The 14965-nt window shown below is 42.7% G+C and overlaps 1 protein-coding gene across 7 annotated transcripts in view; it reads left to right on the top strand.

The window, feature by feature from the left end:
* Positions 1-14965, top strand: part of EXOC2 (exocyst complex component 2) — a 155465-nt gene that overhangs the window by 51011 nt on the left and 89489 nt on the right. For all 7 annotated transcript variants that reach the window (XM_019944989.3, XM_019944990.3, XM_073810234.1 and 4 more), the window contains exon 7: positions 8650-8730. In XM_019944989.3, the coding sequence (XP_019800548.1) occupies positions 8650-8730 (81 nt within the window). The remainder of the gene's footprint in view (positions 1-8649; positions 8731-14965) is intronic.

Here is a 14965-nt window from a genome sequence, read left to right as displayed (position 1 = left end):
GCTGAGAAGTCAGGTAAACTTTGATAAAGTCTCTGTGCCCTGCGTTTTTTGATGGTGTGCTGTGCTGCTTTCTTTGTGCTTATTGATATTCTAAGTTGTCAGTGGTGCTATGTCAGCAGCAGAAACTTGAGCATAAATGAACTGAGTTTAGTGTTCTCGAGTTGAACGAAGTTATCGATATGCCTGGTAGCTGTGCACATGATAATTTGCCATATGTGATTAGCAATTCTCATAACTATTGTAATTACAATATTTCCTTAGCAAAAACATGCTTGACTTTTCTCTCCATCCTTTTTTTTCTTTTTTTTTTTTGCGGTACGTGGGCCTCTCACTGTTGTGGCCTCTCCCATTGCGGAGCACAGGTTCCGGACGCGCAGGCTCAGCGGCCATGGCTCACGGGCCCAGCCGCTCCACGGCATGTGGGATCTTCCCGGACTGGGGCATGAACCCGAGTCCCCTGCATCGGCAGGCGGACTCTCAACCACTAGTGCCACCAGGGAAGCCCTCCACCCTTTTTTTTTTAACATATGTATTTGTAAACACATGTATACTTGTATTCATTTATTTATGGTTTTACTTATGTAAATGGCTTCACTCCTGGCAGATTTCAAGAGATTTTATTTGGTGCATTAAATTTAGTCTCACTTATTAGACATTTGTCCTAGAAGTATACTGGTAATTTAAAGTTTAGCAAAGATGATAATGCTGACCAACTACCAATAAGCGAGTGACTCTGTGGCATATAGAAAATGATTTTAATGGTAAATTAGAAAATTTTAAACATACATATATCTAGCTTTTCTATTTTTTGATGTAAATGTACATTACAAAAAATATTAAACAGACAAATAATCAAGAATGACTTACAACTCTACTGTAGGGATAATCACAGTAACATTTTGATGTATTTCCTTTTGGTCTTTTTTCCCCTCAGCTTATATGAGTGCCTATTAAAAAATTGGAATTATATTGTGTATATAGTTGTGTGTGCTAGAAATCTTTTATACGTTAGGTGGCTCCTCTGAGTAATTATTTTACTATACTTTAGCATTTGATTTGTTTTATTAGTAGCTCTTTAAAAATTTTTTCAACTGTAGTCTTAATTGAAATTGAACTGTAGTTTTAAAAAATGCTTTTTCGGTCAGGTTTTGGTGCTACTGTTACACAGAATCATGTGGATCTGTACGAGTATATGTTCGTACTGTGAAGTGGGTTATGTAGATTAGGAATTATTTGAAATTTGAGAGCATTGATACATTGAAAGAGCTAATAAACTGTCTGCTCAGGTAATTAGCTTTACTTTCCTATTATGAAAAATTTCAAGCATGCTAAGAGTAGAGAGAATAGTACCATCACTTCCGTATGTACCTATCACCTAGATTTAACAGGTCATAGTTTTCCATACTTGCCTCATCGCAGGTTTTGAGGTTGGCTGGTTTGTGTTTTGCTGATCTCAGGCAGCCCGACCTTTCTCTCCTGTGCACTTCAGTGTGAGTCCCCTGATAAGGATGTTACGTACTCGACCACAGCCGCGTGACCACAGCTCAGAAAGTTCCAGTAATCCTTCAGTATCATTCAAGGCCCCAAATTCAAATTTCCCCAGTTACACTTACTTGGTTTGTCCAAACCAAGATCCACATAAGACCCAGACAGTTCATTTGTTTGTTTGTTTGTTTGTTTTTCAGTCTCTTAAGGCTCTTTCAAACTAGAACAGTCCTTTCACCTTCGCTACCCGTCTTCGTTTTTCTCATGCTATTGATTTGTTGAAGACATGAGGCTGTTTGTCCTGTAGGATATCCCATATTCTGGATTTGACTCATTACTTCCTCATGGTGCCATTAGCTTATTTTACTCGCCATTGTATTGCTGGGACTTACCTGATTGGATACCAGTTAGGATTCAGTTTTGACCCTTGTGGCTACATGTGGTAGTGTGTGCTTCCGATCTTATCCCATCAGGAGACGTTAGTGTCTATTCTAACTGGAGAGAGACCCTGGGGTGTATATATAGACACTGGCAGTGTGTATATAGATACACTTTTGAAATCTCTGCTTTTTGTGTTTTGTGGATTTTGGTTTGGCTTTCTCCTGAAGTTCTCTATTTCATTAAGATTTTCATGCCTTTTAGAATTACATTATAATTGAAAAGTCATTAAAAATTCATTGTAATAGGCCCTTGTTGCCAGTTTCATTCACGCGTGTGTCCTACTTCTTTGTTTACGTTGATTCTTCAGTTATGCCTTTTCTGTGTTTTTAAAATTTGAAATTTTCCTCTTTGATCTAGTAGTTTGTAGTGGATTTTTGTTTTTTAAAGTTAGTTTCTAGTCTAACTATATTATGAAAAGAAAATGTGTTTCTTGATAGATACCAGTTTTCTGCAACTGCCTGTTCTCTTCAGGGCACACTGATTGGTGTATTATTATCAGTGCCTGATTAATTACTTATGTTATTTAAGTCTAGGTTATTTATAATAAACATGCCAGACAAATCTCCCTCTTTAATTTTGATTCTGTCAGTTTTTCTTTGTATGTAAAACATGTTTCCTTTGTAACTTTTGATGCTTGGATTCTCTTGATACTATATTACACTGTAAGGTAATAATAATAGCTGCAAAATTGGGGCACTTCCCAGGACTACCGCAGGTTTGGTGATCAGCGGGAAGAACTCAACAGTTGTGTACTCACAGTTGTGGTTTATTATAGCGAAGGGAGACAACTTAGCTCAGCCTGGGGAAGGGCACCTGGGGTGGGGCCAGGCAGTCCCACCCACAGGGAGCCCTGGTTGTCCTCTCGGGTGGAGTCATGTGGCACCGACCCTCCTGATAGTGATGGGAGATGGTGGCGTGGAGTGTTGCACCCAAGCCTGGGTCTGGAGTTTTTATCGGGACTCTGTCACATAGACACGAGCTGACTCCCAACAGCTGACCTCCATCTCCAGTCCCTCTGCAGATCGAGCCAATGCCAAGTGACCAAAGCCCTTACCATAAACCACGTTGTCAGACTGTGTGGTGCAGCCCCATCACAGAAGATGCTTGAAGAGCTTAGAGGTGACCTTCCAGCAGCCGAGGGCAAAGGCCAACCCCCTCTTTGGGCGAGATTAAATTCTTTACTGTACAGGATTAACATTCCATACCCTTCTTTTTGTATGCATTTGCTTGATGATATTATGCATTAAGTTCCTTTTAACCTTGAGAAATTTTGATTTTGTTTCTCTCTTATAAGCAAGAAATGGTAGGATTTATATTCTTTTATGCCGTTCTGAGAGGTTCTGCCTTTTCATAGAAGAATTTAAGCCATGTACATTTATCATAAGTGAAACTTCTGTCCTTTTGTTCTATAATTTTTTTTTTTCATTTTTACCTCTGCTATATGGACCATATTGTTTGCAGATTTGGAAGAAATGGTCTTACATTTTGTTACAGGTTGTCTCTGACTCCTGATGTGCATGACAACAGTTTGTCACATCTGCATTCCTCATGTGCTTTCCTTTTTTCTGGTCTTAATTTAATCTGAAGTCATAGACCTAGCTGCTTTTTTTTTTACCTTTTCTATTTTGTGATTCTGTTTCTAGATTTATTCTTGTCTTTTGCATTTAATTTCATATTTACCACAGTTACTTAAAATTTACCATTTATACACATACATTTCATTGGCTTTACTGTTTGTTGCCAGTTGTGTATGTGTCATCTTTCCTCTTCGGATTTTTTGTTTTGTAACTCTTGTGCGTTATCTGTTGAATTCCTGCATGCAGAAGTGTCTCTTGCTTTCATACAAAGCATGGTCTCTTGGCCATAAGAGAATGACTTTTAAAACATTGATTCAGGGTCTTTTAGTGTCACAGAGAGGAAATCCTGAGCCAGAGTAATTCTTTATTACTTGTAGGTGACTTGTTTATTTTTCTCTCTGCCTAAATGCTTAAGATATATTTGTTTAGCCTTAAATTATTTAAAAAAAAAACCCAAAACACCTTTTCAGGGTATATTGGAATGTAGGTCTTGTTTTTATTCATTTTACCCAACACTTGATGAGCTTTTAGAGCCTATAGACTCACACCTGCAGGCTCTGACACTTTTCTTTCGCTCGGTCAGCTGTCACTCCCTGGGGTGTCTCTGAGAGGCTTCTTCCCCTGCTGCTTCCCTGCACGGTGCCCAGGGGAGGAGCCCTCTGCTAATTTCCCTCCCTCTCCTGCGTGCTGGGTGCTGGGAAATGGTGTTCTTAAACAGTCCTTTCCTTAAAGGGGTGTTGGAGGTGAGAACAGTAGGGGAGACTCTGTAGTCTTGAAGACTTGGGAAAAAGTCTGCAGGTGTGTCATGTCTGGGCCACCCTGTGTTACAGAGTTAGCTGGATAAATACCTTTCTCTGCCCTTTTGATATCAGCCGTGTTCTTCTCTTGACTGTAGTGGACTTTTTTCATACACAGTCCAAGGATTCTTTTCAGTGCATCCCAGTCAGTGTACAGTTGGCAGCAATTACCTTCTCGTATGGCTTTTATTTACCTTTAAGGTTTTATGCTGTTTTCTTTATTCCTTTGTGTACCATGAGTATTTTAATTAGAATTTGGCAAGAAGTGTGTCTGGCATAACTAATCTGCCAATGTTAACCTCGGTGTGTTCATTATTATAGTTTTTTCTTTACCATATCCTGCAAAAATATTCCCAGTAGCGTACTTCCCTTTCCCGTGGCTGTCACCCTGCTGTTCCCTTCCAGGCCTCAAAGCCTTGAAGCCCAGGTTCTCCCCCGTTGCGGTGGTGCCTGTGGGGCCTCCTTACAGGAAAGGCCGGCTGTTCCTCAGTCCCTCTGACCCTCACCTGGCCAATCATTTGTTTTAGTGGCAGGTCCAGCCCCATCAGCTGCTCCTTGTGAGAACAGCTGTGGGCCTGGCCTTCTTTACCATATACGCTAGGTGAGGGGTCGCCGAGGGAGGAGGCCCAGGCAGAGTGGCAGCGCGTACTGCTCAGAACGCGCGTGGCCCTCCCTCCGTCCGTGCGTTGCTGCTGCTCCAGGAGCGGGTGCCACTCTGTTGAGGGGTGCAGATAACCTTGGCATGCGCTTATCCAGGACCCACTTTTCTAAGTGGGCTCCTTTGTACCTGCCAGTCTTCGAAGGAGTAGTGGGAATTATGTTGTTATTGTTTTCAGTATAACTGAGGAAGGAAAGAATTCATAGAGTACCCAACCAATTTAGATGTGATTTATGTATGATTTAGCCACTCTGATAAAAATTTGGTAGAGTAAGAAGTAGAGAACTAAATGTTTGAAAAGTTCTATATAAATCTGAGTTATTAATACATCTCAACCTAACCCTGCCTACTGTCCTATCTTAGTATTATCCTCAGAGGTCGGCAACTCGACCAAGTTGGGCCACACCTGTCTTTGTACACGTCAGGAGCTGAACATGCCTGTTTTTCAAGAGTTGTTTAAGAAAACAAGGGAGAAGAATGTGTGCTAGAGGCCCCCTGTGGCCCCCAAAGCCCTCAGTATTTACAGTGTGTTTCTTACAAAAGTAGTTTGCCAGTCTCTGGTGTAGCCTGAAATGCCTGCCGCACCCGGGCCGGTCACAGCATTCAGTGGTTAGAGCCTGCAGCTAGCTGTGGATGGCCGTGTGCCTGACACTCCCGAGGGACTCCACCTGCACTCATGCCTTTCCTTAGTGCTCACCTAATAAGGGCGTTATGTAAATGCTTACATAAATATTATGAATTCTTAAATTGAAATTAGAAAATTCGATGTCTGCATTCTTCTGTCAGAGTTCAATAAAACAAATCATTTCTTTGAATCAGTAGGCAATCTTCCAGTAACTGATTTTTCTTTGAGTAGAACTTGCACATACACTTTTTTGTTTCCCAAATATAGATTTATGGTGTTCAGCTGCTTCACATATTTAAGTTTTAATACATGAGCAACTGTAACAAGCCTGTGACTGTGGACTGAGTTTTTTTTTTTTTTCTTGAGGTTTTCCTGCTTATCAAGGTCACAATTTTTTTAAATTAATTACTTTATTTTTGGCTGCGTTGGGTCTTTGTTGCGGAGTGCGGGCTTTCTCGTTGTGGTGAGCGGGAGCTACTCTTCTTTGCGGTGCACGGGCATTTCATCGCGGTGGCTTCTCTTGTTGCGGAGCACAGGCTCTAGGCACACGGACTTCAGTAGTTGTGGCGTGAGGGCTCAGTAGTTGTGGCTCGCGGGCTCTAGAGCGCAGGCTCAGTAGTTGTGGCGCAAGGGCTTAGTTGCTCCGTGGCATGTGGGATCTTCCCGGACCAGGGCTCGAACCCGTGTCCCCTGCATTGGCAGGTGGATTCTTAACCACTGCGCCACCAGGGAAGCCCCCAAGTTGCTTATTGAGTTATACTATTTAAAAATGTTTTCAGAGAAAATAAAAGGTCAAGTGACCCAGACCTTGGGTTATTTGCATTAGTTTTCTGGAAAATAGGATTGCCTTTATCAGATCCTAGTGTCTCTGGGTCCTCATGCTGGCTGACAGCCTGACGGGTCTGCTGTGTGGAGATGGGCCCAGGAAGCCGCTTTGTGGCAGAACAGGGCTGTGAGCCATGCAGCAGCCTGGACCTGTGGAGTGGCGAGGGGCCTGTCAGTAGCAGAGAATGTGGCTGGGGACTCATTTAGCGCAGACTCTGACTTAGAAGCAGCATTCGAGCGGAAGCTCTCAGGTGTAACCTTTTAACTGCCACCGATAGACCGGGAGCGATGACCACCTAATAACATGCCACGTGGCCACTGGCTCCCTTCCAGCCAGGACTGTCAGAAACACAGCAGCCTTTGCTCAGGAGCAGTGCGAACAGATGTGCTTGTTTGAAACATAGGCGTCCTTCTAGTTTCGCTTTTTAATATTTGGGCTTTTTTATCTCCATTCCTTAAAGATAGGAAAGTTCTTTTCCATTTAACTTAATCAGTTCAAGGTATGTGGAAATGTTTTATGTCATCACATAATCCAAATTTAAAATATTAGATGAATAACTTTTCATTCCTGAATCAACCAAGACAATTAAAAATGCAGTAGTTGGTTTTTCCCCCCAAATACATATATTTTTCTTCCTATGAATGTGTTTTTTTCAACAGAGAAGTAATATATTTTTAGAGTTTCATGCAAAATTTGAGGTTGTTTTACAAAAAAGTATAAAAAAGGACAAGATTAAGAGTAGAAACTAATTAAAAGAAGTCGTCGATGTTCAAAGCTCATTTGACCCAGAATTCCCTAACCAGTGAGTCAAGGGAAACCAACTAAATTGTAATTGATTAAAGAAACACACATCAGGTTTTTTTTTTTTTTTTTTTTTTCCCATCAGTTTTGCTTAGACAGACTTTTTTCCCCTGTAAATCTGCCACTCCTGACTGGTGGGTTGAGGCAGAACCTGTCAGTTCCTTCTAAGGAGGAGTTTGAATGTTAGAGAAGAGCTCATGTCCTGGAGTGCTGCTGCCCTGGAGTCCTGCCGGGATGCTGGGGAGTGAGCTGTCCTGCAGCGGAGTGTGTGCTGGAGCATGTCCGGGAAAGGCATAGAATCCTGGCTGTCTCAGCAGCTGTTATTTTGGAAAGAAGTCTTGTATTTGCAACTGAATGCAGTTCCCCACTGACATAGTAGTTCTGTTGTTCCCAGTTTACAGATGTGGAAACAAAGGCTGAGGGGGTTTGGGTCACCTGTCCATGCAGTGTGGGCAGGATGTGGTGAAGCTTCTGGTCCTGGGATCATACCGCTTGAGCTCAAATTTGGGGTTTGGCTTTGTGACCTTGGTCAACTTATTTAATTTTACTGAGCTGTGGTTTTCCCATCTATGAAATAGAAATAACATTAGAAGCTCATCATTGGCTTCTTACCAGATGTGCGTCGTGCGTTAGAAACTTATCATGGTGCTCTGCTTATGGTCATGTCTCGATAATATGTGCCTTGCTATTTTTATTACTTTTACTGTGTCACAGTTTTGCATTTGCAATTGTATTTGGAGATTTGTTTTGAAATTTTTCTTAATGAGTCACCTGAGCAAGCCTGATCTGCTGTTTAAAGCCTCCTCTTCAGTAGGTAAAAGTTTTTAAATATAAATTAACGCTTTCCTAATACTCTTTATCAGAGTCATTCAGATGTGCGTCAGTGTTAGCAAACAACTCCAGTGTAGTTCGTACATCCACAAATTGACGTACTGGTAGATGTTACTAGATATTTCTTGAGAACCTCCAGGGAAATAATTACAGACTAAATAGAATATGTATAATATGTATTTTGCCATGTTAAATCCCAAGGCTGAAATTAAATATTTTGAGGTTGATAGATATCAAATAGTAGTATTTCTATTTTGTAGTTGGTAAAACTGAGAAATAGAATGACTTTCTTATGGCCAGATATCAAAGATATTAGTTATTTAAGCCTCACTTTTTCGTTTTTAATTCAACCGTCTTTACCACTCAGCCTTGGTGATCAGATGATTAAGTATGTGTATTATGTACTATTTTAATAGCATTAAACTACCATGACTTAATACTGGTGTCTGCTGGTTACTTTGCAGAGTTTGTGCAGAGTTTTTGTGTTTGTGCTTCTTTCTAGCACTGAAAATATGACCATTTTTTATGCTGTTTAAAAATGTCATTTTGACGTAATGTTTTCCCACCCATTAAAATAGCCTATATTTTAACTAGATCCTTTTTTCTAGCCATCCATCAGAAACTAGAAGCGGATGGAACGGAAAAAGTTGAAGGATCCATGACGCAGAAACTGGAGAATGTTCTGAACAGTAAGTTTTGTCCTACTACCCAAAACTATTTATGGACTTCATAACACGCTTTGATACAGTTCTTGGACCTGGTTTCACAGAACAAGGCAGTAAGTTGTATTTTAGTATTTATTTCTAAATAGTAGTGATTTAATGAACATAAAGGGAAATAAAAACATTGAAAATGAATGTTCTCTTTCTGTTTGCATTTTATTTATGAGAACTCATCATTTGAAAGCAAGCCAGTGTACTTCTTAAAAAGTAAAATTTGTTACCATAAAGGAGGCCAGAATATAAATAGCATCATCAAAGATAGAAAAATGCTGCAGCAGTAACCAAGATTGTCATTGACCAAAACCTGAAAAAGCATCTTCAAGTACGTGCCATCGTCAATGCAGATAACATCAGCTACTAGAGTGACAGATACCGAGCTGCTGTCTATTTATTTGTGCCTTACCTTTTTCCAAAACAACTTTAAGGCAGCTGCATACTTGAGTGTTTCCAACTCTGAGACATTTTGTAGGAATTGTAGGCCAAGAGAAACTGATACATGCAATTTGAGGCCCTGTCCACCTCCCCTTCTTTTTTCTGACATCTGTACTTGCAGCTACTTATCCTACTGATTTAGAAGAAACTCATCAGATAAATCAATCCCTATGATAATATTAGTGGCTTAAAAGTAAACTATTCTCTTCCACGTATGTAGTAAAAACATTTGACAAGGAGCAGTAACGCCCAGGGGACTCTCCTAGTCTTCAAGTATAAGCATATATAGCATATGATTTCTCCAGGAAGTAGAGTAGGCTCGAGAATAACGGAAACATTTAAGAACCCCGGCATCGGCTCTTTAGTGATTCTATAAATGCAGGACTGTGATAGCAAGTCAGTTTTGCACGTCTAGCTTAATTTAGTCCCATCAGCAAAAGTTTCTGAGCTTTTTTGTAAATATCTATTTGTCAATGACAAATATCTAAACCTGGGGATAGCTCTAATAATAAAAGTGTTTCCTAGAAAGAAGCTTTAATTTGATACAGGCTTTCCTTGGTAGTAGAATTTGAGCACTTGGATTTCATCCCCAAATTTATGAGTTTAACAGCACTTTAAATTTTTTGGTCTCTGGTTGTTGGTATTACTATCATCATCATCACCATTTTGCCTTGGGATTTTACCTCGTTCCTCGTTCTCATCTGAGAACCAAGTCACCAGCTTTGTTCAAATGGCTATATTCTGAATTCAGCCCAAGTAAGCATTTACTAAAGCTATTTCTATATTAACATAGACATTTTAAGGTCTTGGATGGATATTTTCTGTTTAGGGATGTTATTTTCCCTGGAGAAGTTGCCGTCAAACCATGATATCTGTTTAAAAAAAAGATTATGTCAGTGACTTTTAAAAGGTGGCTTGTGAGAACAATCTGGCTTAGTAAGTATCTCATTGTATCAGTAGAAGAAAATGGATATTTGCTCAGGTTTGGGAAAAATCACGATCTGTTTCATGGGTGAGCCCTGGCATAGTACGTTAATGTAATTTTTTTCTTTTCAGTAGTTTAGGTAATTCTCCTTTGGGACTTGTGGTATAAAATTTGTAAAGGAAATGGTTTTACTTCTGTTCCTTTATAAGCACAAACTTTTTCTAGAAATGTGTCCTTTTACCTTTCTACTGAAATTTGCTCTTTTTTGGGTAAAGTTGGCTTAACGTGAGTGTCACTTCTTTGAGACTCAGGACTTTTCTGGGATAAAAATTTCCTGTAGATTATATTCCTTTGTAACAATCCGTTTTTCCTAGAAACATTTTTATGTCAACTGGATGTTGATGTTTGCTATCTTAGGGTAAGTCGTGTTAGTTCAGGTCAGCTTGGCGAACATTTGTAAGACTGGTTGTGTCAAGTGCCGTGCTGGGTCCAGCGTCGAGCTTGGAGCTGGGAGGGATGTGGCTGCCGCCCAACAAGCAGGTCCCCTGCCCCGACGGCGTGCCCAGGTCACCGATTCACCGATCTTCAGGAGCTGTACCGCTGGGGAACTGAAACAGAAATTTTGCAGGAGTGCAAATGTAGTCTGGTTTGCTTAAATTATATATTTTTTCTTTTTTTTGAATTTCTATTTCTCCATTTATTTATTTATTAGCATCTTTATTGGAGTATAATTGCTTTACAGTGGTGTGTTAGTTTCTGCTGTGTAACAAAGTGAATCAGCTATACGTACACATATATCCCCGTGTCTCCTCCCTCTAGCATCTCCCTCCCACCCTCCCTATCCCACCCCTCTAGGTGGTCACAGAGCACCGAGCTGATCTCCCTGTGCTATGCGGCTGCTTCCCACTGGCATTTGGTCGTGTATATATGTCCATGCCACTCTCTCACTTCGTCCCAGCTTCCCCTTCCCCCTCCCCGTGTCCTCAAGTCCATTCTCTACATCTGCTTAGATTATATTAATGCTTTAATCTTGTGTATAATTACATACTAACTTATGTGCATTTTCCCTGAGTTATTTTAAATGAAAGTTTTTTAAATTTGGGCAACCTTTTCCACTTTGTTTCTAAAGGGTGATGTTGACTAAGAAATTCAGTCCCTTTTGTTCAGAATTTATCAATGTTGAAGCCTTTCATTGAAATTCTTTTTTGTTTTCACTGATACATGTTTCTCATATTTGCCTTGGTATTTAATAATTCCTTCTTGATTTCAAGCCAGTGATGAAGTGATGACTGTTAATTTCTATCAGATCCACATATCTCACTCTGTGTTGTTACCTGTTCCAAGAGCATAGAACAGCACCGTCCAACAGAACTTCTGCCGTGATGGAAATGTAGCTCTTGAGCACTTAAAATGGAACTAGTATTGCTGAGGAATTTAATTTTTATTCAATCTTAATAATTTGGCTTTTAAGTCGAAGTAGCCCCGTGTGGCTGGTGCGGCTGGGCTAGGCAGGCAGGTGCGGGGAGGGACCCTGTGGTCTAGGTGTGTGTCGCCAGAGCTGGGACAGCTAGACCTCTGTGCCCCTCACTGGTGTCAGGGCTTGCTCCCACAGTCCACAGATGCTCAGCCCCTGCGGTAACCCCGGGAGGCTTGTGCTGTAACCCGCATTTTATTGACGAAAAACTGAGGCTCAGAAGGATTGAACGCGTTACCTAAAGTCACGTCAGCAGTAAGTGGCAGAGCTGGGATCTGTGTCTGTGCATCTGGCTCTGAGCCTGCGCTTTAAACTACAGACTGCCTTGCTGGTTTGGGATGCGTGGGTTTCAGTGACCAGTATTCTTGCCACGTTGCATCAAGCACACACCTGGTTGCTAGCTCTGCGGTCCACTGAACGTTCGGCAGTAACATGCCCAGCTGCTCTTCCTGCAGAGTCGGGGGGACCCACTGCAGACGCTTGCCAGGTCCTGCTCAGACAGCAGAGTGTGCCTGTGGGCAGCCTCCTCGTCTCCCAGAGAGAAGCTTGCAGACATTCCGCAGACATGGAGACTCAGAAGGGGAAGTTGGCCCACAGAGATGAAAGTGCATCAGGAAAGGGAAAGTGATGACAGTGTGAGTGGAATTCAAATCCAGCACGACTTGGGTTGTGGAAGTGGCTGTGGTGGGGTGTGGACACTGGGAGGCCCGAGGAGCTCAGTGAGGGTGGCCTTCCCCACCGAAGCCAGGAAGGTGTGACGAGGAGGTAAGGCTGTCCCAGAGGGAGTGAGGCCGACGGAGCGCTCAGAGCTGACCAGTGAAGCTGGAAGTACAGCAGACAGACGTGGAAACGAGCGTCATTGTTTGTCAGAGCGCAGAAAAGATGCTTGATACGTGCTGTAAACTTTATGACAAGAAGAGGCGGGCTATCTTGATGATAAATTTTACAAAGAAATAAAACATTGAATTTTCAGTTTCTAATGTTTTTTATTATAGTGTGCTAAATAAAAATTAGTTTTACTGTTTTTTCATTTTCTTATTGATCTATAACCAACAGTAAGCAAGTTTTTAATGTTTCAGCAAAAATTTTCTAAGTCACAGAACAAGCGTCGTTTTCGCATTGATTATTAGGATTGCTTGCTCTGCTCGGTTCAGCTGCCCGATCACTGACGTGGTCCTGCACATGGGCCCTGTGCTGTCCCTCCCTCAGGGGACAGAGTCCTGGGCACTGGTTCTGAGGCTGGTTTCTGGCACTTGCCCTGTAAGCGTTTATTGAGCGCTCTTATTCCTCTTCAGGGACAGGAGGATGAAACTTTGTGCTTTGCTTCCGAGAGTTTATAATCCAGTGAAAAAGTAGGCCCAGATAGGTAGGGGATTAAATTGTGGTGTGACAGTGCTCTGCTGGTAGGGGTCCCGGAGCCCCGATGGAGGGAGGACGGGGGAGGACTGCGAGCCTCAGGAGAGGAGGGGGACAGGCCAGGCAGGCTGACATTGGCCGGTGGGCACTAAGTGGGCCCAGGTGCATCCCGGGCGGGGCAGGCCGCGCGAGGAGGAAGGCGCTGACCTCAGGGGAGATGGCTGTGGGCCATGAAGCAGGACCGAGTACCCTGGGGTGCAGACGTGAGGGCTGAGGCTGCCGGGTAGAGGGGTCTGCTCATGACAAGCTCTCTGTGCAGCGTTGTGGAGTTTGTCTTTATCTTGAGAATACTGGTGAGCCGTGGGAGGATTTTACATAAGGAATTCACATGGTGAACTTTTAAAAAAACATTCTGTCATCTGTCCAGAGAATGCACTGGAGGGAGCTGGATAGAGACCAGAAGAGAAACCAGTAGAAGTGTGCACTGGTGACGTGACAGCGGTTTGTAGGACCCCAGCGTCAGGCCTGGCTGGGAACAAGCACTAGGTGACTCAGGTAGTGACCTTGTTCATGTAATGTCGCCCTGTAATGTCAGATAGCTGCCTGTCTGGCCGTTTTCTGGAGTCTGTTAAGAGAAACGAGACATACAGTAGGTTGTTCAGTCTCTTTGTGTCCTGGTTTTGCTATGAATTTAAGTATACGTTGAAAAGTTACCTTAAATTTCATTCAGCTTCATTGTTCCTGGGGTAAATTGTGTCGTGAGTGTGTAGGGGGAAGCCTCCTCCCATCCCCCCCCCCTCCCCCCAGCTCCCATCAAGCAGAGACGCAGGTTATACATCACCCGTACTGTCCTCTGTGCTGGGTGCCAGTGCCATGAAAAGGGGCCAGAGAGAGCTTCGTGTTTACTTTAATAAACATGCTTGAAATGACCAGGCGCCATCAGAAGTACATGACTAGCTTTTGTGGATGACGGGTTCCTGGCACAGTTACAGTGTTTTTCCATCTTTGAGGGCAGGTATGAGTTTGATTGGTCAGTGGGCAGTACTGCAGTGACTTGTCTTCCCATCTTATTCTCCAGCTCTGCTGAGATATAGTTGACACAGGACATTGTGCAAGTTTAAGGTGCGGAGTGTGATGGTTAGATACCTGTCTGTGATGCCGCGTGTTCACCCCACCCCCACCCCCGCCAGCGCTGTCACCACACGTAATTCCATTTGTTTGTGATGAGAATGTTTGAGATTTCCTCTTGAAGCCACTTTCAGGCTACAGTACAGCATTGTTAGCTCTGTTTCCGATGCTGTGCATCACATCCTCAGAGCGCATCCATCTCCCCGAGGCCCCAGCCCGGCCTGCTTACAAGAGCTCGGCTTTTCAGGCTCCACGTGTAAGTGGAGCCACTCAGGGTCTGTCTTCCTGTGACTGCACGTGGCGTGGAGCCCTCCGGGTCCATCCGCATCTCCCTGTCTCATGCTGAGGAAAATATCACTGCCCTGCCAGCCCAGCTGAGGCCAGTGTCATTGCTGTCAGTGCAGGGGGGGCATCCATCCCCCAGACCATGATGCAGTGTCCCTGCGGGGGGAAGGGGAGAGCCTTCAGCCTGCACGTGCCCAGGGCTGCTCGTGGGCTGGCACAGGTGGCCTTCAGGGCGGCCCTGCCTCCGCTCGTGGGGCCAGCGCGCCCTTCTCCTCTCAGCTGCCCTCAGCTGTGGCTGGTGAGCTGCTGCTGCTTTTTTATCCGCTTGCACAAATCTCGGTTTCCCTGCTTTCGTTTCGTTTCTTACTGTCTATAATCATCCAGTTATCAGAGCTATGAACTCCCAGAATTTTATTGTGAATGCAGTAAAGTTTGCAACAGAATAATTTATGGACAGAAATTATCTATAAATTAAAATCATAATTTCATGACTTAAAATTTGTACGTAAATTAGAATTCTCTATATGTATACATTTTTGTGTAACTAAATTAAATTTTAATTTTATAGTTTATAATTTCTGCCTATAAGTTTTTCTGTATTA

This window comes from Tursiops truncatus, chromosome 10 (assembly GCF_011762595.2).
Source record: "Tursiops truncatus isolate mTurTru1 chromosome 10, mTurTru1.mat.Y, whole genome shotgun sequence".
NCBI lineage: Eukaryota > Metazoa > Chordata > Mammalia > Artiodactyla > Delphinidae > Tursiops > Tursiops truncatus.
The sequence above is the reverse complement of the archived record's forward strand: the minus strand, read 5'-3'. Positions and strand labels throughout refer to the sequence as shown.